General features: G+C 33.4%; 1 protein-coding gene across 1 annotated transcript in view; it reads left to right on the top strand.

Moving 5' to 3' along the window:
- Positions 1 to 22,972, top strand: part of LOC143253943 (neural cell adhesion molecule L1-like) — a 75,433-nt gene that overhangs the window by 11,538 nt on the left and 40,923 nt on the right. Inside the window, exons 2-6 of the mRNA XM_076508574.1 lie at positions 1,163 to 1,459; positions 2,621 to 2,747; positions 3,113 to 3,285; positions 8,141 to 8,254; positions 15,914 to 16,099. Coding sequence (XP_076364689.1) covers positions 1,163 to 1,459; positions 2,621 to 2,747; positions 3,113 to 3,285; positions 8,141 to 8,254; positions 15,914 to 16,099 — 897 coding nt within the window. The remainder of the gene's footprint in view (positions 1 to 1,162; positions 1,460 to 2,620; positions 2,748 to 3,112; positions 3,286 to 8,140; positions 8,255 to 15,913; positions 16,100 to 22,972) is intronic.

Genomic DNA, 22,972 nt, shown 5'->3' with positions numbered 1-22,972 from the left:
CTTCGTTTCCGTAAATTTCTTTGTTTTAATTCGTAAAATCACGTCGTACACTGAACGGTCACAACTATTTCATACCTTGTACACTATCATAAAATCCCTCGGTGATACGGCGGTAAGTCTATGGATTTGCAATGCTCGAATCACGGGTTCGTTTCCCCTCAGTATCAAGAAGAGACGGATTGTTGTGCATGCTATGAAACATACTCACGATATTATAAACACCCTTACTATACTTTATTGTTTACGTGAAGTTGTAATAAATAACTTACGTACACATTTTTGTTTTCCTTGTCTGTCTAATAACGATGCTGAGACTTAATAATAATTGGATTAATTATATGTATGCCACTATTACTCACTGTTTACAGATTCACCATTATTATGGATATTATAGTTTCACTTATTATGTTTATCTTTCTTAGTGCACGGAATAAAACAACAGATAGTTATTTTCTACGTGAAGTATGTCTAAACTTTAATCGTTTAGTTTATGACACTCTATAATGGCTAAACAATTGAAGAATGTGCATTCTCAGCACAGAAGAACGGCTATAGCCTATTATAAAGAAAAGTAATTACTAGCTTTCATCAGTTAACATGACTTCCTCATTTTAAAGTTTTGCAAATAAAGTTAAATGTTTTGGAGTGTTGTTTGCTTGTTTTGAATTTCGCGCAAAGCTGCACGAGAGCTATCTGCGCTAACCGTCCCTAATTTAGCAGTGTAAGACTAGAGGGAAGGCAGCTAGTCATTACCACCCACCGCCAACTCTTGAGCTAATTTTTTACCAACGAATAGTGGAATTGACAGTCACATTATAACACCCCTACGGCAGAAAAGGCGAGCATGTTTGGTGCGACGGGGGTTCGAACTCACGACCCTCAAATTAAGAGTCCAGTGCCTTAACTATCTGGCTAAGTCGGGCCTTGGAGTGCTGATCAACATACTACAGAAATTGTAGATGGCACTTCTTAACTATACAATTTTCACAAAATATTTAAATTTCATTTTATTATATTATCAAAAGAAATGTAGTTCCAGTCCTATAAAATTATTGTAGGTCTTCAGGGTTTACGATAACTCTTTTTATAAAAAAAGAAACAATTAGATAAGGAAAATCTGTGTTTTATTTGTATTTAGTAAAATATTTTCTCTCTCGATTAGGAGAAGTACAGACTTTTGAAGTGAAGTATTTCGGAAAGAAAATAGTTCAAGAAGGATACCCGTTTTCTATTGAATGCGAAATCTCTGAATTTGACATTCCGAAGTGGACAAAGGACGGTGTTGTGATAGTGCCGAGTGAACAAAATAATTACACACTTAGTCATAAAGAACTGAAAAATCACCAAATCCGACTTCGTTTGTCAGTAGATTTTTCTCAGATTTACCATGAAGGAGAATATAGGTGCAACAGTTTCAGTCGAGAGTCACACCGTTTACATATAGTTTCTGTGGATCATCGTATGTATAATGACAGTTTTTGTCTCTTCAATGAAATTAATCGTATATATAAATTATTATAACAGTGTGCTTGAACGTACTGTATGAAAGAAAATATATTTTTATATTAATGTCAATAATATTGACTGAAATATAACGAATGTATTGATGAAGTATTCTTTATGCTGCTTGTTGTTTACACTCTTTAAAGTTTTGCATGGCGTGTTTTTGTCTGGGTGGTTAACGTTAATTAAAATCTATACACATTATAGGGTACATGAACATGAGCATTCCAAGCTATTTCATTATGTGTATTTGTCTGGTTGGTTAACGTTAATTAAAATCTATATAGATTATAAGGTACATGTTCTTAAGGACATTCCAAACAAACTAATTGCTTAGTATGACTTCCAAAAGTTAAGTAATTTATTTCTCACATTCTTCAGAGATATAAAAAACATGGTTTTTAATTCCTAATACCCTCATACTCGCGCACTTAGAAATACCACTAGTACAACTTAGTTCATGAAAAATTTGAAATTTTACACATCATTACAGATAAAATAACTGTTTAAGAATCCAGTTGCTGTTCAAAAATATAATTAATGATTTTTATGATTTTATGGTGAAATCATCACCATAATAATGTTTAATAAAGGGGGTTAAAAGGTCAGGGAAAGCTCTAAATTACTTGAGCCTAGAAATTTTGATGTTCTTGAATGTTTAAACGCATTTCACTGAAACTATTTATTTACCAAATTGCTTGAGAGTCCAAGCACTTGTTAGTTACATGGTCTCTAGTAATATATAAATTACATAAAAAAAGCTCCATCAGTGACTGAGCGGCAAAATTTAGGGCTAAAAGTCGTAAAACCTGGTTTCACACTCTTGGTGGTCAGAACACTGACGAGTTATTGTGTATCTTTGTGCGTAACAATAAAGATTATTTAACTGAAAATATCCTTGATTCTGCAGCTAACATAACTAATTACTGTTGGGTTGTTTATATTTTCTACTTAATATAATGTAATATGCGGATCACGCTTGCAAAGAACATTATAAAAATAAATCTCTAACTTGAGGATGAAAATAAATATTTATATCATCATAACATAATACTGGATTTATTTAAACTATAAATAGTACACTGAGATGAATAATATTCCAACAAAAATATTTTAGAGAAAATCAATGGAATTGAAGAAACTATGAGGAACAAAGCCTTTGATCAGAACATTGTACTTCAAATTGGTAAAACATTTCAACTGCAATGTAATCTTGATGACGTAGCTGTGTTTCAAGTAAGCTGGTAAATATGCTTTATTACTTTAAGTTAAACTAATATAACAATATGCATATTGTTAATTAACAGAAGAGATAAAATAAATAATTTTATTGGAATGTATCGTTTTAATAAAGAAATGGGATCGGTTAATTATTGTTTACTAATGTAAAAAGCTTAATGACCACTTTCAATCCAAATTATGTTAATGAGTTTAAACTATTTTGAGGACCAAAACAAAAGTTTAGTTTTTAAGTATTAATTTTAGATAAACGGTATTTTTCGAATGATAAAAGTTTACTTCTTGTCTTTTAAACGAAGTTGCACTGATGAATTTATTGTATAAATTAAAAACGAGGTATCAACCATTTGCTGGATTTTATTGCATTCAGGTACAAAAATGGGCATAGGATTGTTCCTGAAAAAGGATCTAATATCGTTCTAAAAGATGAAAAGTTGATAGTTAATGAGGCTGAAGAATCTGACGCTGGAGAATACAGCTGCACTGTGGATCCTTCTTCTCTCTCTCGACCTGTGGCCATTGGTCAAAAAATACAAGTCCGTTGTAAGTAAAAAAAAGATATATCTAGATGTTTGTTGTTGTTTTTTTAAATTTTGCGCAAAGTTACACGAGGGCGATCTGCACTAGCCGTCCCTAATTTAGCACTGTAAGACTAGACGAAGGCAACTAGTCATCACCACCCACCATCAACTATTATGTTACTTATTACCAGCGAATAGTGGGATTGACCGTGACTTTTTAATGCCCCCACGGCTGAAAGGGCGAACATGTTTGGTGTGAAGGGGATTCGAACCCGCGATCCTCAGATAACGAGTCGAGTACCTTAACCACCTGGCCATGTCGGGCTACATCTAGGTATAATATTCTGTTATACAGATAAAATCTCGTTGTATAAATATTCAAAATAGCAGTGTGAACTAAAATTACTTGTTTTCGTAAGACTGTGGTTGCTTGTAGTTGAGCACAATGCTGCAGAATGGGCTGTATTGCTCTTCCGATCAGGGGTATCGAAACCGGTTTTCTAATGTTGTAAGTCAGCAAATATACAACTGTGCCATTATTCGTAAGAGCGATCAACTTTATAACTGCCTGAAAATAGCTCTAAGGTCAGTGTTCATATTTTGCAAAAGTGTCTTTTTTGTCTTTAATAACAAAAAATAAATAAATTTTTTTTGAACAAAGAAACATGAACAACGAACCAGCTTGTTTTCTGATATTCTTTTTGTGTGTATTTTGAATAAAGAAAAAAAGAACTGGTTTTTTTGTTTTCGGATGAAAATAAAAACGAACGACTAAGCAGTTTGTTTTTCGTTGCTCATTTTTCGTTTTTTTTTTTATTTTTGAATAACATAAACGAACTACTTCTTTTATTTTGTAGGTTCAGTGTTCAAATGAGTAACATAAAGAAGGAAGTAGTTTGATAAACAAACGAGGAAAACCGATTTTTTTTTCATTTGTCGTTATTTAGTAACTGAAAATAAAGCGATTCACTGTTCCTGATAATTTATTTCAAATTACGAAAAAGGAACTAGTTTATTTTCGTTGGACCAGTATGGTCAGATGGTTAGAGCGCTCGATTCATAATATGGTAGTCACGGTTTCGAATCCCAGTCACACCGAACATTTTCAGCTGTGAAGAGCATTATAATGTTTCAGTCAATCCCCACTATTCGTTAGTAAAAGAGTAGCCCAAGAGCTAAAGGTGGGTGGTGATGACTAGCTGCCTTTCCCGTTATAATGTGACGGTCAATCCCATTATTTATTGGTAAAAGAGTAGCCCAAGAGTTGGATGTGAGTGGTAATGACGAGTTGTCTTCCCTTTAGTCTTACATTGCTAAGGCCTGGCATGGCCAAGCGCGTTAAGGCGTGCGACTCGTAATCTGAGGGTCGCGGGTTCGCATCTGCGTCGCGCCAAACATGCTCACCCTCCCAGACGTGGGGGCGTTATAATGTGACAGTTAATCCCACTATTCGTTGGTAAAAGAGTAACCCAAGAGTTGGCGGTGGGTGGTGATGACTAGCTGCCTTCCCTCTAGTCTTACACTACTAAATTAGGGACGGCTAGCACAGATTGCCCTCGAGTAGCTTTGTGCCAAATTCCAAAACAAACAAACTTTCATTGCTAAGTTACGGATGGCTAACGCAGATAGGTCTAGAATAGCTTTGCACGAAATTCACAACAAACAAATAAACTTATGATATAGTTCGGTAAATGAAAATCATGAAGCAGAAACACTTCTTTATATTTCATCTTAAATTTTATTTCGAGGTAAATTTCAAATTTGGTATGAAAAAATTAACGAAAGTGAGAATGTTATGATAATCTTCTATATGCTGACCTTATTTTCTGTGGAAAATATTGAACTATAATTACTAAATGTGGAGTGCTGAATCTTCTGAAACCTCTGACAAGAAGATAAGTAATGTTACTGAAATTGATAATTTTCTGGTGGATATTGTTTGTTTTAAGCACTTTAGACCATAACGGTTGTGAGGATGAAAGTTTGGTCTGTTTTGAATTTCGCGCAAAGCTACACGAGGGGTATCTGTGCCTGCCGTTTCTAATTTAGCAGTGGATTGACTGTCACATAATAACGCCTCTACGATTAAAAGGGCGAGCATGTTTGGTGGGACAGGGATTCCAGCCCGCGGCCCTCAGATTGAAAATCAAGCGCCACGAGGGGCTGTTCTGACAAAATATTCCATTAAACTAACCAACTGACAATTCTCTCATCAATGTACCTCTAAAAACTATCATGTAAGATAACCTTTTATTATGATTACCTGTATTTTTTTCTTCTGTTGTAGCTGGTTTTCTCCATTATATTCTGCATTTATCCTTATTGTTACTGGAAATTTCGAGTACATAGACTGTGAAAATGTTTGAAGGAGAATAACCTACAGTTTAAGTTTTTCTAAACCTCCATTAGAGATATTTAATTTCTACACACTTTGATATGATTATCTCATAATTTAATTATTTATTTATGATTTTGTTTAGTTTAAGTTCCATTTTTTATTGATCAGTTTGTTTTAAAGATGTACACTTATTTTGCTTTAGCCTAATTTACACATTTAATCAACTATGGAAATTACGAACTGATCACGTGAGAATCGATTTATCGTTTCACTTGGAGTATCTGTATAACATAATTTGAACAAGTTTTCTACATCTTTAGTAAGTTCGAGTATGGTTTTACCCTTCTTCTTTACTCTATTCTAAAACTTTGATATAGTAACTTCAGTTTAATATAACAATTCAGAGCAGCAACAATTCTTGATTGTTTTTAGAAGGATATACATAGTTGTTAAAACTGGGTCTTTCAGAGGTAGAGCGAGGTACTAATTTAGTGTTCATTATTCTATTCATTCACTTTGAAAATTATTTGAAATTATGCTTGGTATGACTTTCTCTCATATTTAGATTAGACAATGAATTTCATTCAATTGCACTACTAAATTACACAGCTTTATGAAGTTGTAGCGTAACTAGTGTAGTCATAAGTGCCAGAACAATAATGGTAACATGAGTAGATTATACGGACTGTCCTATTCTTTACTGTGTAATTAATGGTGATTGAGGTTAAAATTCTTATTGATTAACAAGTTTAAGTTCCCAGTCTAAGTTATACAACAAGTTCACTTACGTGCTAATTTTCTCGCTTGACAAAAAGTATGGCATGTTCCTTTTTACTTTGTCAAAATTCAATTTCATATTTACAAAACTGAAGCAACTAATTGGCTAGTGTTACGTGTCATAATTTAATAAAACAAGCATCCAACTTATTATGTTATGTGTTACGATTTAAAATAGCATAAAACTAAGTTAAATTATAATTCATATTCAGAAGTTAACTAAATGTCGCTGTGCATCAAATTTATGATATTTTCTAACAATATTGATACACAAAGTTTTCATTCTTATCACGAATATATTTTAATATACAAACAATAATACAATTTATAATAACGGTTATTACAAATAATTATTAAAAACAGTGATTATTATACAATATTTTTATAAACTTTCAAACAATAATGAGTCGTCTATCTGATCCGGAACTTCCTTGATATCCTGTTAATGATTCACGATGAATTAACTAATTTCGAATAGCTTTCGTTATAATTCACTCAACGGAGAGCTAGCTGGCTTTTCGCTGATCACATGAGTTTTTTACAGCTGAAATAATATAATGTATTCTTAAAATACTAACGTCCGATGTTAATCTGCTGAAGTCAAACTGCTTATAATGTTCAAAATCTATAAACGTCCCTCATCAGATATTTGATATTCCCGATTAATGACTGTTAATCACGCTTATAGTTTCTGATATTTATAGTATACCAAGTAGTAAACAAATAATACATACTGTGTCTCTGCGCGTTGAACTGGTTACCTTTTATAAACCTTAGGCAAGATTGTAGAAATTTCAGCTGAAACAACAATACTAGCATTTATATTCTTACACTCAAGAATCTTCTACAACTTTAATAAATATGCGGGAAGTTTGCAATTCAGATTTAACGGTATAAGTTACATGCATCTCTGAATATATATTTATCTGAAACAAATATCTATATTAAAATACATATATAATAATGAATCTGTCATATTAGCAAACTCAATCAAATAATATATCATTACATCCAACTCAATGTAACTGACTAATAGAATCAATATTCAATAATAACCTCTTCTACTCCAATTCGATTTTTATACTGCTCAAAGTGTTATATGATTTGAAACAAACATGTGGTGAAGAAAAATCCACTTGAAGTAAAATTATATTTCAGGACTTTTATTAACACTTTTACTAATAAAGCATAGAGCAACATTTCGACTTTCTTAGGTTCTGAGATATACTTTGAAAGAAACTTCATCATATGATGCCAAATCTTCTTCATACCAAACAAGAATAAAACTTCTTCCTCGGGAATCAATCCATGTTTTAGGCCAGGGAGAGTCAAATTTAGCGTAGATGTCTTGGTCCATCTCACGAATTGTTATTTTGTTTGCACTCTTACTTTAGATTGTTTATCTGTCGTATATATGCGGCGTATTTTTGTTTTAGGCCCAGTTGTGCAGAATGTTTGTCAATACTAATCTAAAGTAAAAAAATAACTGTAAATTTCATTTTCCTATAGGCCTAGTTGTCTAGGACTGTTGTCAACAGTAATTTAAGAAAATGCTGATCAGACAAGCTTTTTTACCTTTAAGATGTTTACAAATAATATAACTCTTTTATTACCTTTGAAAATATACGCACATGATACGTCCGTAACTGTTTTTATGCGAAATTATTGTAAATGCAAAATAAAATATATCAATTTATTAAGTAATTCAGTGAATAATTAACGCAAGTTACAAAAAAGAGTGATTTCTTCCTTTATTTTTTAGCACCTGTTCGAGTAGAAAAGTTTCCAGAAACAATAAGCGTCGTCCTACAGAGAAACCTAACATTAGAATGCCATGTTCATGGTTATCCTATCCCCACAGTCTTCTGGCTTATTGGTCAGTATCAGTAGCACATTGAGTTCAATATTTTTTTATTTTATCAGCTGTTAATTTTATGTTCTAGTAGTCTGTAATGTGGATAAATTATATATATTAAGTCACGGGTTGTTAACTGACGTACTTATAACAGTTGTTGCTACTATTTACTCAATAGAAAGCTTTTTCAACCACAGCAGGCATTACTCCCTACATACTTTCAAAATGGTTGTATACTGTAAAATGTACTTACTTCATAACTCATAGGTAAGTGTAGCCGAAATAAATTTAATGGCTAAAAATATGTAAGATTTCATTACGTTTTACAAAATTTGAGTTTTTTACAAGAAAATTCATGTGGAAAGAGAGATATTTATAACTTTAATGAGTATTTCAATGGTCATTATAAAATTAAAGTTGACCTACTTTGTTTTTCTCAATAGTAATATTAAAAACATTTTTATTTCAATATATATAAGAAAAATTTTACACATGGAAGAACCAAACGTATTACGTTTTAATCAAAGTCAAAATTACAAATAGCCTGAAGCAACACAGTCAGTGCACAGAATGTCAGGACTCCCCTTCAAATTTACCCAAGGGGATCCTCAATATCCGACATATTATAGCACTATGAGCACCTATTTAGCAAGCCCCACCTACACTGTTGGGTCTGCAAGACAACTGCTACGTCTTTTGAACAAAAATTTGTTTTAAAATGTTTAGTTTGATGTTGATTTACATGAAGAATGAACTTAGAAACGGTAAAGTTGGGAATGTATTTTTAATTCAATTCACATATAAACATTTGTTCCAACGTTATCTTAAAATTCAAGTTTCAATTGGGCTTAAGTAGAAATGATATCTTATGATTAAGAAAAAATATCAATAGATAACAATAAAATGGATGATATTATCTTTATGAACCTAACTGTTTTTCTAAAACATTTAGGCTCGAAATTAATCGAGTCTATGATATCATTTATTATACTGTCTGCAATAACATAATTCCAAAAGAATTAAACAAATAGTCAAGGCCTGTTTGGTTTCTTTTGAATTTCGCGCAAAGCTACACGAGAACTATCTGCGCTAGCCGTCCCTAATTTAGCAGTGTAAGACCAGAGGGTTTGTTTGTTTTTGGAATTTCGCACAAAGCTACTCGAGGGCTATCTGTGCTAGCCGTCCCTAATTTAGCAGTGTAAGACTAGAGGGAAGGCAGCTAGTCATCACCACCCACCGCCAACTCTTGGGCTAGCTTTTACCAACGAATAGTGGGATTGACCGTCACATTATAACGCCCCCACGGCTGGGAGGGCGAGAATGTTTGGCGCGACTCGGGCGCGAACCCGCGACCCTCAGATTACGAAGCGTACGCCTTAACGCGCTAGGCCATGCCGGGTCCGAGACTAGAGGGAAGCCAGCTAGTCATCACCACCCACCGCTACTCTTTTACCAACGGATTGACCGTCACATTTTAACGCCTTCGTGTATGTATATGTATGAAGAGTTACTGTGGTCAATGTTACAAAAAACTTGGGATATAATGCACTGAAGCCTGCACGTATGATGGTGATTGTAAAACTAAAACTTCTCAAGTAGAAGATGATGAGGTAGATTATGATTCTGAATTGGACTAAAGGATATCGTTAACAAAGTAAAATGTGTTTAACCATTTCTTTGAGACTATCATTATTCGTAAGCAATATTTATAGTATATTGTCAGTGTCCAAATTCAAGTTAAAGTAATGTTTCTTTGAGGAGTTTTCTACACTAAGAGTTTCTCAGACTATAATACCTTCTGCGAGCTTAGTTATTTGATTAATGTTGTGAATCTACTCATGTTTGCTAATTTTAATAAATAGATTCTATTGTATACATGGAATATTACATCAATCAGCTAACTGAACCACTATATCAGCTCAGAACTAGTCGAAAGTTTCTGTTTTTGTTTTTAAGGTTACTTCAGTATAAACATTTATCTTGTGAAATATTGTTTTAACTAACATAATTTTTGTTAGATATACAAATATTCGCGTTCAACGAATTGAAAAAATTAAAACAAACAAATTTTGCTCCTCTAAATAGAAGAAGCATTTAACTGATTTTACTTCCATAAAATTTTCCTTATCGCAGTAATTTTAGAACTGCCACTCGTTCCTTGTTCCATAATGATTCAGCTTTTGAAGTCAACGCAACTTATACCCAGAGGCCTTTTGTTTTTTTTTTTACTATAAGCTTTCTGACTAAAAATCACCATAAATATTGCAAGTAGATTTCAGGAGAGACAAAAACTCTTCTTTAGGTTAGCTTTTGTGCTGATTTATTTATCATGAACAATACTGATAACAAGTCGACAAATTACTGTTGGGAATGGAAGCTCATAATGAGCAGGAATTTTTCAGAGGAAGGGGAACCCTTTCAATCAAGTGTTTTGGCCTTTAACTTCATTACATTCTAAATTTGGAGATCATCTGGGTGTTCATTGCTAATTTCTTCCCTATAATGGGATATGAACCCTAGTCTTATGAGTTACTAGATATTTAGAACCATTCTTTCCCATGTTCTTAACTTTTCAGGTACTAATACCACCATAATCTATAGGAGTTATATTCTTTATATCTCTATCTTTAAGTTTAATCGTTTCTCTTTGCTTATATCCAACATGAGGTCTTTTCTGTCTCTACGAATTCTTTGAGCGTCTTTGATCTTTCCTGACTTGAAATTCCAGTCTGTTTTAGTAAGTGATAGATATATGCACTGGGTAACCCTATTAATCCTACCCTACAGATCTTCATTTCTTGCCGGCTTGAACTTTTGACTTTCATTTATTCTTGACTCATAGGGCGCTGTCAACTTAATTACTCTTATTGTCCAGCTGTTGTCAGAAGAGAGGATCAAGTCTGATCTTGGTCCAGTTTTAACAACTAATTCTGGGCATTCTCACATATCTCTTATATCAAACAGTGGTGGAATAACTTGACCAGTCACAGAGGACTTCGTCTTCTCATTGACTTTCCTTTCTTCAGTGATAAATTGTTTTTACGTTGAAAATGAGCGATTTCTTTTAATTTATATGGTCTTTTATTTACTCTGAATGCTACGATAGGTAAAAATATGTATTTATAAACTTTTATAAAACTAAAAATATGTTTTAAAGAAGTATTTTTCGTGAATTTGTAGGAGTGTCTCTTGTATTTGGAAAATATAAAAAACAAATAATCTAGGAGTAGATTCTCAAGAGAGAGAATTTTAAATGTGTTGACACGAATTTAAGAGTTATAAGGTATTTTATATTAACTATGCAATCATACTTGAACGTCTTGAAGAATGCAAGTTTACACAATTACATTCTCCACTAATATTTTAAACTCTTGGATAGCGAGAAGCTTGTATTATTAACCAGTCGGGAGCTGAGAATGAACATAATGTATGAAAATATATTTTCGTTGTGCAACCTCACTTGTGAAGATATTATACCTTCCTAAATATAGACATGTTGTGCTTTATAATAAGTTTAATCAATATTTGATTAACACGTGCCTCAGGAATCAAAACAGTTTTTATATATAACAGAGTTTAAACCGATTTCACTTGACTTCATAGTTTATCATTTTAACGTGCACGGTCAACAAATGTGGTACATTGTGAATATGTATCACTAAGTCATATTTTCAAGTAAAAGCAATCAGATACCGGTGTAACTAACTCCTTTCCTGAAATATTACCAACGTTGACCTAAAAGGCAGTATGATCGAAATTTAGATTAACAATACACAGAAACAGACTTGAAAGTAGCCTACTATTTAGTATACCATAAGCTGACTGTGAATAATAATTTTGATGGTTAAGAAGTACATGTTAAAATTGTGTAGCATTATAGTTGAAACATGTCTTGTTGATCTGGAACTAATGTGTTTATAAACATGGAGTTATAGACTGATATAAGAAAAACACATTTCTTGTGACATATTGCGAATAATAGATTTACTTGAAATTATCTTTGTGTTTACAGGTTAGTTTCATTAGGTTAATTATGCCAAGTTGATGTTGACACTGTGTATCACATACACATATATTGAGTACACTTTGCAGGTGGTAATGTTCCTACTTTTAAACAGTAAAGATTAGTTCAACAGCCTTTCCTGAACATATAATGAAGTAAAATAATAATTAATATCATAATGTAAACAGATTTATTAACATTTCCAAACAGAAATATATTGTTTGAATACACATGTAACATATTTGATGTATGTATTTGTTAACTAGAAGTCAGAACTTACAATAACTGTTTAAAATAATGTATATTTACATATAAGATTGAATGGTTTGAACTTCGCACAAAGCTACTCGAGGGCTATCTGCTCTAGCCGTCCCTAATTTAGCAGTGTAAGACTAGAGAGAAGTAATAATTAGTCATTATTACCCATCGCCAACTCTTGAGCTACTATTTTACCAACGAATACTGGGATTGACTGTAACATTATAACGCCTCCATGGCTGAAAGGGCGAGCATGTTTGGTGTGACAGGAATTCGAATCAGTGACTCTTTGATTACGAGTCGAGTGCCTTATCCACCTGGACATTCCGAGCCCATATAAAATTTAATAAAATTTATGAAATTTCAAAGCTTTGTACACTAAAACAGAGAGTGTTGTGTTGCACCGCTTTTCGTTTGTAGTACTGAGTGAAATTTGTAACAGATTTACTGTTATAAGTTATTTTAGCACCTATATTTGTATCAGTATAATTTTTCATTCATGTGACGTATATTGTTGGATGTGTATTGCGCAAGTCCCGCTTGTTTTCTACATTTGTAGAAGATTTTTAATAGTAAGAATCATCAATGTATGTTATACAAAACACTAGCGTGTTTGATCTCTGCTCTACATTCTAGAATATCGCGTGATACCTATAATAATCATCTATTTTGTCTCTCGACTAGCTGGTTTTAGAATAGCTTTCTAGTAATATTGCACACTATAGTTGTTATTAGCACCTATTAATCAGAAAAGTACAGAATTTGACTAGGAATGTACAACAGTACAAACCGTCCAACTTTAGTAGATTACTTCGGACGTTATTATTTCTATATGGATATGAAATATGTTCCTTGGTAAGAAGTGATCTTGTAACAGATGTGAAGCCCATCATGCTAGCTAGCTTAAGTGAGGTGTGACAGTGTCAACTCAGAATTAATTTGCTTATCGTGGTCCTGGGTCGTCGATAAAATATTCAGTTCTAAAACAGGTATGTGACTCAGTATTGTTTGTAAGTTTGTAATACCTTTGTATATAAACCATCATTTGTAATAATTATTAGTAATAACTGTTATTATACATTGTATTGTTTTTTCTTGTTAGTATGTTAAAATATATTTGTGTTAATAAAGAAATTGTGTGCATAAGTCTTGTTGGCAAATATCATAAATATAATACTGATCAATATTTAATTCGACATTAAAATTAAAATTTCCGGTTATTAAAAATAGTAACACGTAAGGTACGTAACATAATAAATCGAAGACTTACCAAGGATAAATTGTAATACATAACAAATTACTTTTGCATAATATACTCTTCAAAACAAGAAACGCAAAAGGGATATTTTTGTTATTTTAAAGAGAAATATATGTAATAACGTTACAAGCTCAGAGTATGTGATGTTACATGTGTTACGGCACTGATTGTCAGACCAAAATGACAATAAAAGTTGTGCACTTTGAAAACGGAGGAAAACATCGGATTTTTCGCCAAAACGCATGCGTGTCCAATAAATTTGTTTGAGAGATCTGCATGTTCTGCAAGTGCAACATGTGCAAAATCCCTATAAAAGTGACGGGTTCTCGGTTTCCATAGCTTAGTGTTAAGCCACCGACACGCAATACAGTTACGCCAAGACTGACTGAAGCACAACGCAACAACGCCATTGGTCGCTTGGAAGCAGGCAAATCTCGATCAGATGTTGCCAGAGCTGTGAATGTCCACCCAAGCACCATCACAAGACTATGGAATCGTTACCAACAACATGGATCAACTCGTGACCGTCCACGATCTGGCAGACCTCGTGTGACCACGCCCGCACAAGATCGCAACATCCGGTTACGTCACTTTCGGGATAGGACCACCACTGCGACGTCTACTGCCTCAACCATACCAGGGCTGCATAGGATTTCCGATCAGACCGTATGCAACCGTCTACGAGATTCATGATGTGCAACCCATCATGGTGAACGTCAACGACGTTTTTCAACATGACAACGCCCGTTCTCACACAGCCCGACACACCACTGTCTTCTTGAGACACCACAACATCAACGTTCTTCCCTGGCCCTTCAGATCACCAGATTTAAACCCCATCGAACATCTTTGGGACGAGTTGGACCGACATCTGCGACGGCGACAACCTCAGCCGCAGACTCTACCTCAGCTTGCAACAGCTTTGCAGGCTGAGTAAACAGCCATTCACCAGTATGTGATTCGTCATCTCATCGCATCCATGGGCAGGAGATGCCAAGCTGTTATTAATGCTCACGGGGGGCATACTCGTTATTGACGTTGAGTGACGTTAAACTTCAACTAGTGAGCGTGGACTTCGCCTTTGCAGACTTTGGATGTTCAGCAGTGAATGTGCAAAGTTTCACACATGTCATACAGAACTACCCGGAATAAACTTGTTAACAATGTGTCTCATATTTTGCCTTTTGCGTTTCTTTTTTTGAAGAGTATATAATATAAACCTTTTATGAATTTTCTAGCTTTGTTTGTTACTGTATGAGTCAAAGGCTCATAATTTACGTTCATAACATAACTTCAAAAGTTTGAGAATGTCATATTTTCGTGAAAATCAAACAAAATATTTTTCTTAAAAGGTTTTGAATAAAGTACGAATACCTTGTTTACTCTTCCTGGACTATAAATTGTTTCTTAAAGAAACTTGTTTTTCGAAAAATTCATGCCTACAGTTCACAATATTTAATGTTGAGGTCACCCCCACATTAATTTTATATAATGTGAATCATACGCATTAAATTATATCAAGTAATTTTAGTTTAATGTTCTGTTATATCCAGCCATGAGAGCGTTATCAAGTCAATCTCACTATTCGTTAGTAAAAGGTTAGTTCCAAAGTTGGCGGTGGGTGGTGATGACTAGTCGTCATTCCTCTAGTCTTACGCTGCTAAATTATAGACGCCTAGCTCAGATAGCTCTCGAGTAGCTTTGCGCGAAATAAGAAAAAAAACAACAAAAAAACAGTCGTATTTACGCGAAATTATTAAAAAAAGTTCGCAAACCTACTTTAATCCTCCTAGACCAAACATTATTGTTGAAGAAATTAAATCATATCAAGTAATTTCAGTTTCTGTTCAATTTATATTTATGTCGCATCTACTGCTGTTCAAGAGAAGTTAATTAACTTGGCTATCAGTGATAGATTTTTTCAAAGAAACTATTAAGATAACTCCATCATATTAAGCTAAGTTTATTAAGTGTGTTTATGTGCATTGGTTTTATAAACTTATCCGACAATCAAATATGTAACGAAATTTTGCATAGTGTAAGAAAAAAAAACACACCAGTTGTTTGAACCTATAAACTTCATTAGTAAAGAAAATATTGTTCGTTTTTGACATAGAATTTTATTGTTGTAATTCGGGGAAAAATGTTTACTGTTTTGTAGGTAATGAACCTGTCGAAGAAGTACAAAAGAACAATTCGAGGTTGGTTTTATTCTCTAATGAGGATGGCTTACCAGGTACAATCTTATTTCTGCGCAATGTTACATTCAACGACAGGAATCTCTATACTTGTGTTGCGAAAAATGTAGTCAACTCTCATGAAGCTTCGGTGTTTGTGAGCGTCAGAGGTTAGTGGCGATTTATTTTACAACCACAAATAACACTAAAATAATAATAATATATTTACTTTTGTATAACTAAGACCAAAACGTCTATCTCTTGTCACAAAAGTTCCGGTAAATATAACTTCAAAGATACGAACAGAAAAACCAAAAACACGACAAAAGTGAAGATAATTACAATTTAGTTGAATATAGAGTTCTACAAACGATCAATGTACTAAATAACACCTAATAATGTAAATCTCAGATAATTAATAGTATTGATTAATATTTATTTACATGTTCAGGATTATTACTTGTAACTGTCATTATTACAGAGCTAATGATGAAAAGTCATTTAAGTCAAATATTAAAAAAGGCATCAAATGATTGATTTATATCATTTTTTAAGGAAAAATTCTTTATGAAAATTTAAGCAAGTGACAGATTATTATAATTTGTTGAATACCCTCTTCCAATGATCGCAGCTGAAAGAAAGTGTGTTTTGAATGTAGCGAGATTATATTTAGAGTTTGCTTCATATTTTATGTGCATTGTTACTAAGCAAAGTAATTTTACTAAGTGAAGAAAGAACATTTCATTTTTATATTCAGAAATTTGTGAACAGCTTATTTTACTTGGTATCGAAATGTTACTGCATAAACGCAGCGAGTTTTGAAACATTTCAATGAATAACATAAATACTTCACAGTTTAAACATAATTTAAATTACACTTTTCTATGGAATTGTCTGAAGAAATATGATACTTAAAGCCAGATGTAATTGATTTTAGAGTGTGTTCTCTATAGGATTTTGCTAGACATTTCCAATGTCCTGCTGCTCCTGTTCTGGTATTAAAGGGAAAAGAAATAAAACAGACTAAGAATTAGTCCACATCACTGAGTATTTTCACGTAATTCTATCTTCATTTATTGCTAATTTCCTGAAATATATTGAACAAATTACATATTTCTTATCTGTTCCTCATTTTGAAATTATAAAGCAAAATACTTTGAAAATTAACTTCAACATCTTCAAATTTCTTCACGAAAATTTCCAAAGATTTTCTGTCATTTGCTACCCATATTTCAGAATACCTGTCATCTCAACGTAATATATAGTTTAAGAGTTGAGAAACTAACAAGAAAACAGTATTTCCAATTCCTGTTCTGTTCATAGTATTTTCTCTGTATATCGAACATGATTTTAACTTGACTTTTTTAATTTCTTGTTCTTGCCATTTTGAAGTTATAAATCTAATTAAATTGGGATTAGTCATTCAAAGGTTTCATACTTATTCAGATATAAGTTACAACGCTAAATTTTAGGGCTTGGTTTTCTGTGGAGAACAAAGTACAAATAATTCCATTATGTAGCTCTTTGCACTAAATAAAGAACAACAGCCACTAAGGAATTTTTTTACAAAATAATTTTTCAGAAGTTGCTTTTCATTTTCATTTTTTCTTGCCCCCCCCAGTGGCTGAGCGGTATGTCTGAGGACATAAAAATTTGAAAACCGGGTTTTGTTACCTGTGGTGGGCAGAGCACAGATAGCCCATTGTGCAGCTTTGTGCTTAATTCAAAACAACAACAACAATCCTTTTTTCTTCTTTTGCAGTGTCTTAAAATTCATAACGCCTTGTGTTATTTCTTCACCTCAGTATTCAATTTTATATGAAGAACACCCTTCCATTTATTTTCCTGGCCCGGCATGGCCAAGTGTGTTAAGGCGTGCGACTCGTAATCTGAGGGTCGCGGGTTCGCATCCCCGTCGCGCTAAACATGCTCGCTCTTTCAGCCGTGGGAGTGTTATAATGTGACGGTCAATTCCACTATTCGTTGGTAAAAGAGTAGCCCAAGAGTTGGCGGTGGGTGGTGATGACTAGTTGCCTTCCCTCTAGTCTTACACTGCTAAATTAGGGACGGGTAGCACAGATATCCCTCGAGTAGCTTTGTGCGAAATTAAAAAACAAACAAACAAAAAACAATGTATTTTCTGTGTTTAAGACATCTCTGCCATTTAAGATAAATAAAATTTATATTTTGCTCTCAAACTTTGAGGCCAAAGCTACTCAAAGGCTACTTGTTTGAAGTTGCATAACAAACTGGGCTCCATTTTGCGTTAATAACTAATTACAAAAGTGATTGTTTGTACATAGTGTTTCTAAATTTTGCAGCATGGCAAATAATACTCGATATATTGTCTGTATTTTTCACTTGCTTTACTTAAAGTTACTGGCTGGTCAGTGCATATCCAAAATCAGAATTGCTGCTATTGTATATGTTTTTTTATTATTTCTGCTGAAATGACGTTGATCGTTGAATATGTTGTTATTAGCTTGTGAGGCGATTTATCACTGATTTCATGCTGCAAACTTGGGTAGACTTGTACAGTTAAGCTTTTGCTCTTATAGTATAGATGTACAATATTCACTGCTGACCAAAATTTTAAGGCCAATGAACATAAAGAAAAATATGCATTTTGCGTTGTTAGACTCAACCACTTATTTGAATAAAGCTTTGAAAGATGAAAATAGGAAAAGGAAAAATATTTTTTTTTTTTAGCATTTAATAGGGGAAATGTGAATACTATGAAATTAGCCTAAATACTAGCTGGTCAAAAGTTTAAGATCATACTGAAACGAAGCGTTAATCGGTAAACACGTAACGAAATTTAGTCATTTGTGTTAAAGCATTAGCGTTGTCAACGTCTCCCACTGACATCTCCTGTGTTACATTGGGTAAAAACATGACAAAGGCTAAGAAGTTGATAGAGTTTGAACGTGGCAAAATTGTCGAGCTGCAAAAGCAAGGTCTCTCTCAACGTGCCATCACTGGCGAGATTGGACGTAGTAAAACTGCTGTTGCAAATTTCTCAAGAGACCCCGAGTGATACGGAACGAGAATTTCAAGTGGTCGGTCAAAGAAAATTTCGCAAGCGTTGAGCAGAAGGATTCGACGGGTTGTCCGGCAAGACACCAGCCGATCGTCGAACCAGATTAAGGCCCTTACGGACGCAGAATGCAGCACGAGAACAATAAGACGGCGTCTACGAGAGAAAGGCTTTAGAAACCGTAAACGTCTTGAAAGGCCACGACTCCTTCCACACACCACGAAACAGCTCGGTTAAATTTGCTGAGAAGTACCAAACATGGGACGTAGAAAAGTGGAAGAATATTTTGTTCTCTGATGAGAAAAAAGTTAACCTGGATGGTTCAGATGGCTTCCAACGTTACCGACACGATAAGGATATCCCATCGAAAACATTTTCTACACGATACAGCAGAGGAGGTTCCATCATGATCTGGGGTGCTTTCTCCTTCCATGGAACAATGGAGATTGAGGTTATACAGGGACGTCAAACAGCAGCTGACTACATTGGCATGTTGGAGAGAGCATCCTTATTGACTGAAGGTCCTTGCTTGTATGGAAATGACTGATTCTTTTGGACCATCCAGCGTGTTTGCCCGAACTGAACCCCATTAAAAATGTTTGAGGTGGATGGCAAGGGAAGTTTATAGAAATGGACGTCAGTTCCAAACAGTGCATGATCTTCGTGAAGCATCTTCACCACTTGGAATAACATTCTAGTCAGCCTTCTGCAAACGCTTATATCGACCATGCCAAAGCAAATTTTTGAAGTTATTTGCAATGACGGCCGTGCAATTCACTACTGAGAACTCTTTTTGGGCATTTCTTATTCTGTTTAGGACTTCTTTTTGATATGGTCTTAAACTTTTGACCAGCTAGTATTTATGCTAATTTCATAGTTTTCACATTTTCCCTATTAAACGCTAAAAATGTTCTTTGTTTTTATTTTCTCTTTTCTTATTTTCATCTTTCGAAGCTCTACTCAAATAAGTGGTTGAGTCTAACAACGCAAAATACATATTTTTTCTTTGTGTTCTTTGGCCTCAAGATTTTTCCCAGCAGTGTAGCATTACATCTTCCAAATTAAGCAGCCATTTTAGCATTGTGTTGTCCATTTTCTGTTGAACTTTGTGATGTAGAATGCTGGTAACATTTAACAGATGCTATAACTGCAAGCAGGTATTTGTTTGTACAGACAGCATTGCCATGCAATAACTGTTATTGTGCAACTTATAGTTGCTATTAGTTATGCACTTATGAGGAATTTTTTTTCCGGTAGGTCAAAATCCTAAATTTGTATATATATACATATATGTATATATATATGCACATAATTCCTGAAGTAGAGAGTAAACTATTTGTACCATGACCAATAATAGTACATTTCAAAGCCTAGAAATGAGCTGCGAAACATTCACAAAATATACTTAATGAGCTTAACTTATGTTAAAGTTAGTGATTATTTGAAAATTAAATTAACTCCTTTTAGCAATCGATTTACATCAATTAATCAGAAATCGTAGCTATTTTGAACCAGAAATGTTTAGGAATCATTGGTTTTAAATTTTTCATTTTTAAATTACTTTCATAGGATTAGCCTCCAGTAAACCGATTGTATACCTTAGAGCTAATACTAATGTTTAAAATTGGATTTTAATATTGAAGGTGAGCAAAGCACAGATGTCCCATTAAGGTAACTTGCGTTTAAAAACTAATAACAGATTTATGGAATTAATTTTAAGTTAATACATAGTTTTAAGGAGGCGCTCATTTCTAAATTGTTTATCGATCGGCACTTGCAGAAGGCTCAGTCTTGTATGTAGGACTCTTGGGTTCTGGGGATTGGGGTATCAAGTAACGCAGCTGAGTTGAACTTTCGGTTTACATTTTCGGTGCTAGGTTACTGATATTAAAAGTGTATTAGATTCTTCAGTTTTACTTAGACGATGCGCTTTAAGTTTTGTATAGAATTTAATTTACAGTGGATCTTGGGGGGTTTAATTGTTAGTAATGCTATATGTTCCACTGCAGGTAGGATAATATTAATGTGTTGTTATGAACACTATATATATATATATATATATATATACGACTGTAAGGGTTTATATGATTTATAGTAACTTGTATTTGCAAAACGTTGAAGTGTAATTTGTAGATATGTTATGAATCGGTAAAGCTAAGTGTTTGCCATGTGTGTTTGTACAATTTTACTAGAAATTGTACTATGTTACACTAGTGTTAGTGATTCTCCTGATGCTGTAACACTGATAATGACATGCTGTTTTAATTTTAAATAATTTAACAGTGTTGTACACTGCATTATATTTACATACTTTTTAGTTTTTCTGACATTTAATGATTGTTTTTTTTTGAGATTGTCAGAATACAAATGAAACAAGTCCACAAAGTACCTGCATTAGGATCTCTCAAGAACACTATATACGTATTTTTCTCTACAAGTGGGTTTTCTCGACATCATTGTTTCTCAAGAATACTGTTCAGTTGTTCCTGGAGGGGTTGTCATGGGGATTTTAAATTTGAGTTATAATTGGATCTGTTTCCTTTTTTTTATCATCAGGAAAATGTTTTTCTAACCACTGATTGGATTAGAATCAGTAGTTGGAAAAAGTTGAGTAATATTTTAGTATCATAAACAATATACATCAGTGCCTTGCAAAAGTATTCATCCCTTACAAAATTTTCACATTTTGTTTTCATGTATTACAATCATGAAACTTTAGTATGGGATGTTATGCTTACAATCTAAACAAAATTTTGATATAATGTAAATAAATTAGATTTTCAAAGAAAATTAAAATATTTTAATTGGCATAAGTATTCAACTCCTTTGATACAGGAACCCTTAATCAGGTTAGGAGCTAAGAATTGACAATTAGGAGTTGAGTGGCTTAAACTCACAACATCTCATCTATTATTGCCTTTCACTGTCTGCAGTCAGTTGTGTGCAGGCAGCGATCTTCAATGTTTGGACATTAAAAAAAAAGTTATAGTACACATAAACTATCTTATGCTTTTACACCATATTCATTTAGTACTACAAAAAGATGTTAAATAAAACAACTATCTCAATATTTAGATATAAAAATAATCTCTTACCAAAAATTAACCATCCTGTTTATCCTTTCAAGACATGTTTTTTGTGTTATCATTATTTATTAACTAATCTCATTCTCTGGGATCTTTTTAACTACGAGTCAGACTGATTCTGTTTCTGTTACCACATAGCCTTTATATTTCTATTACTTAGTCTATATTTTTATTACTTGTCTATATTTTGTGTTGCAAGGTATTTGTATTTGCCATTGCTAACATTTTGGCTGACATTCAAAGAAATTTTTTCCTGCATGATTTGTTTTTGTAGGTATTTTATCAAAACGGGTTTTCTTTTCAGGAAATTCATGGTGGCAGGAAATTATAAGGGTTCTTGTATCTCACTTTGATTCTGTTTGCCCTCTCTCTTCAAGTTGATCAGCAAGAAATGCTAATTTTTCTTGTTTTTACCAGCAACTTCTGACCTAGTACTCAATATATTTATTGATACTTTTTGACTATCTCAAGTGGTCAAATGTTGAAATAGGTGAGGTAGGTCTAAGTGATCCACTCATTGACTTTTCATGTGATCTATCCATCCAAATTCTTGGAGTCATCTTGGATCATTTGTTTGTCTATGAGACACTTGTTTTCACAGTTTTTAGATTTTATTTATCCTTCAGTTTGATCTTTACTTTCATTTTCATTTTTCTGCTCTTTCATTTCCACCATTGTTTTTTGTTTTTTTCATTTTCCTTCTAATCCTGGTTGGTTTCTATATTCAGATCAAGAAGTCTTTGATCTCTTTCAGAACAAAAAAGTAGAAATTGTTTATTATTTCTGTTCAGTTTTGTTCCCATTTCTTGTACGTTTGATGAAAATTGGAGATTAGAAGTCTGTCATAGACCTATCTAAACCCAGTCTCTACCTTGTACACCACTTAAATATACAAAAGATGAGGATGTTGTGGAAGTTCC

Source organism: Tachypleus tridentatus, chromosome 6, assembly GCF_004210375.1.
Source record: "Tachypleus tridentatus isolate NWPU-2018 chromosome 6, ASM421037v1, whole genome shotgun sequence".
Classification (NCBI taxonomy): domain Eukaryota; kingdom Metazoa; phylum Arthropoda; class Merostomata; order Xiphosura; family Limulidae; genus Tachypleus; species Tachypleus tridentatus.
This window is presented reverse-complemented; position numbering and strand designations above follow the sequence as displayed.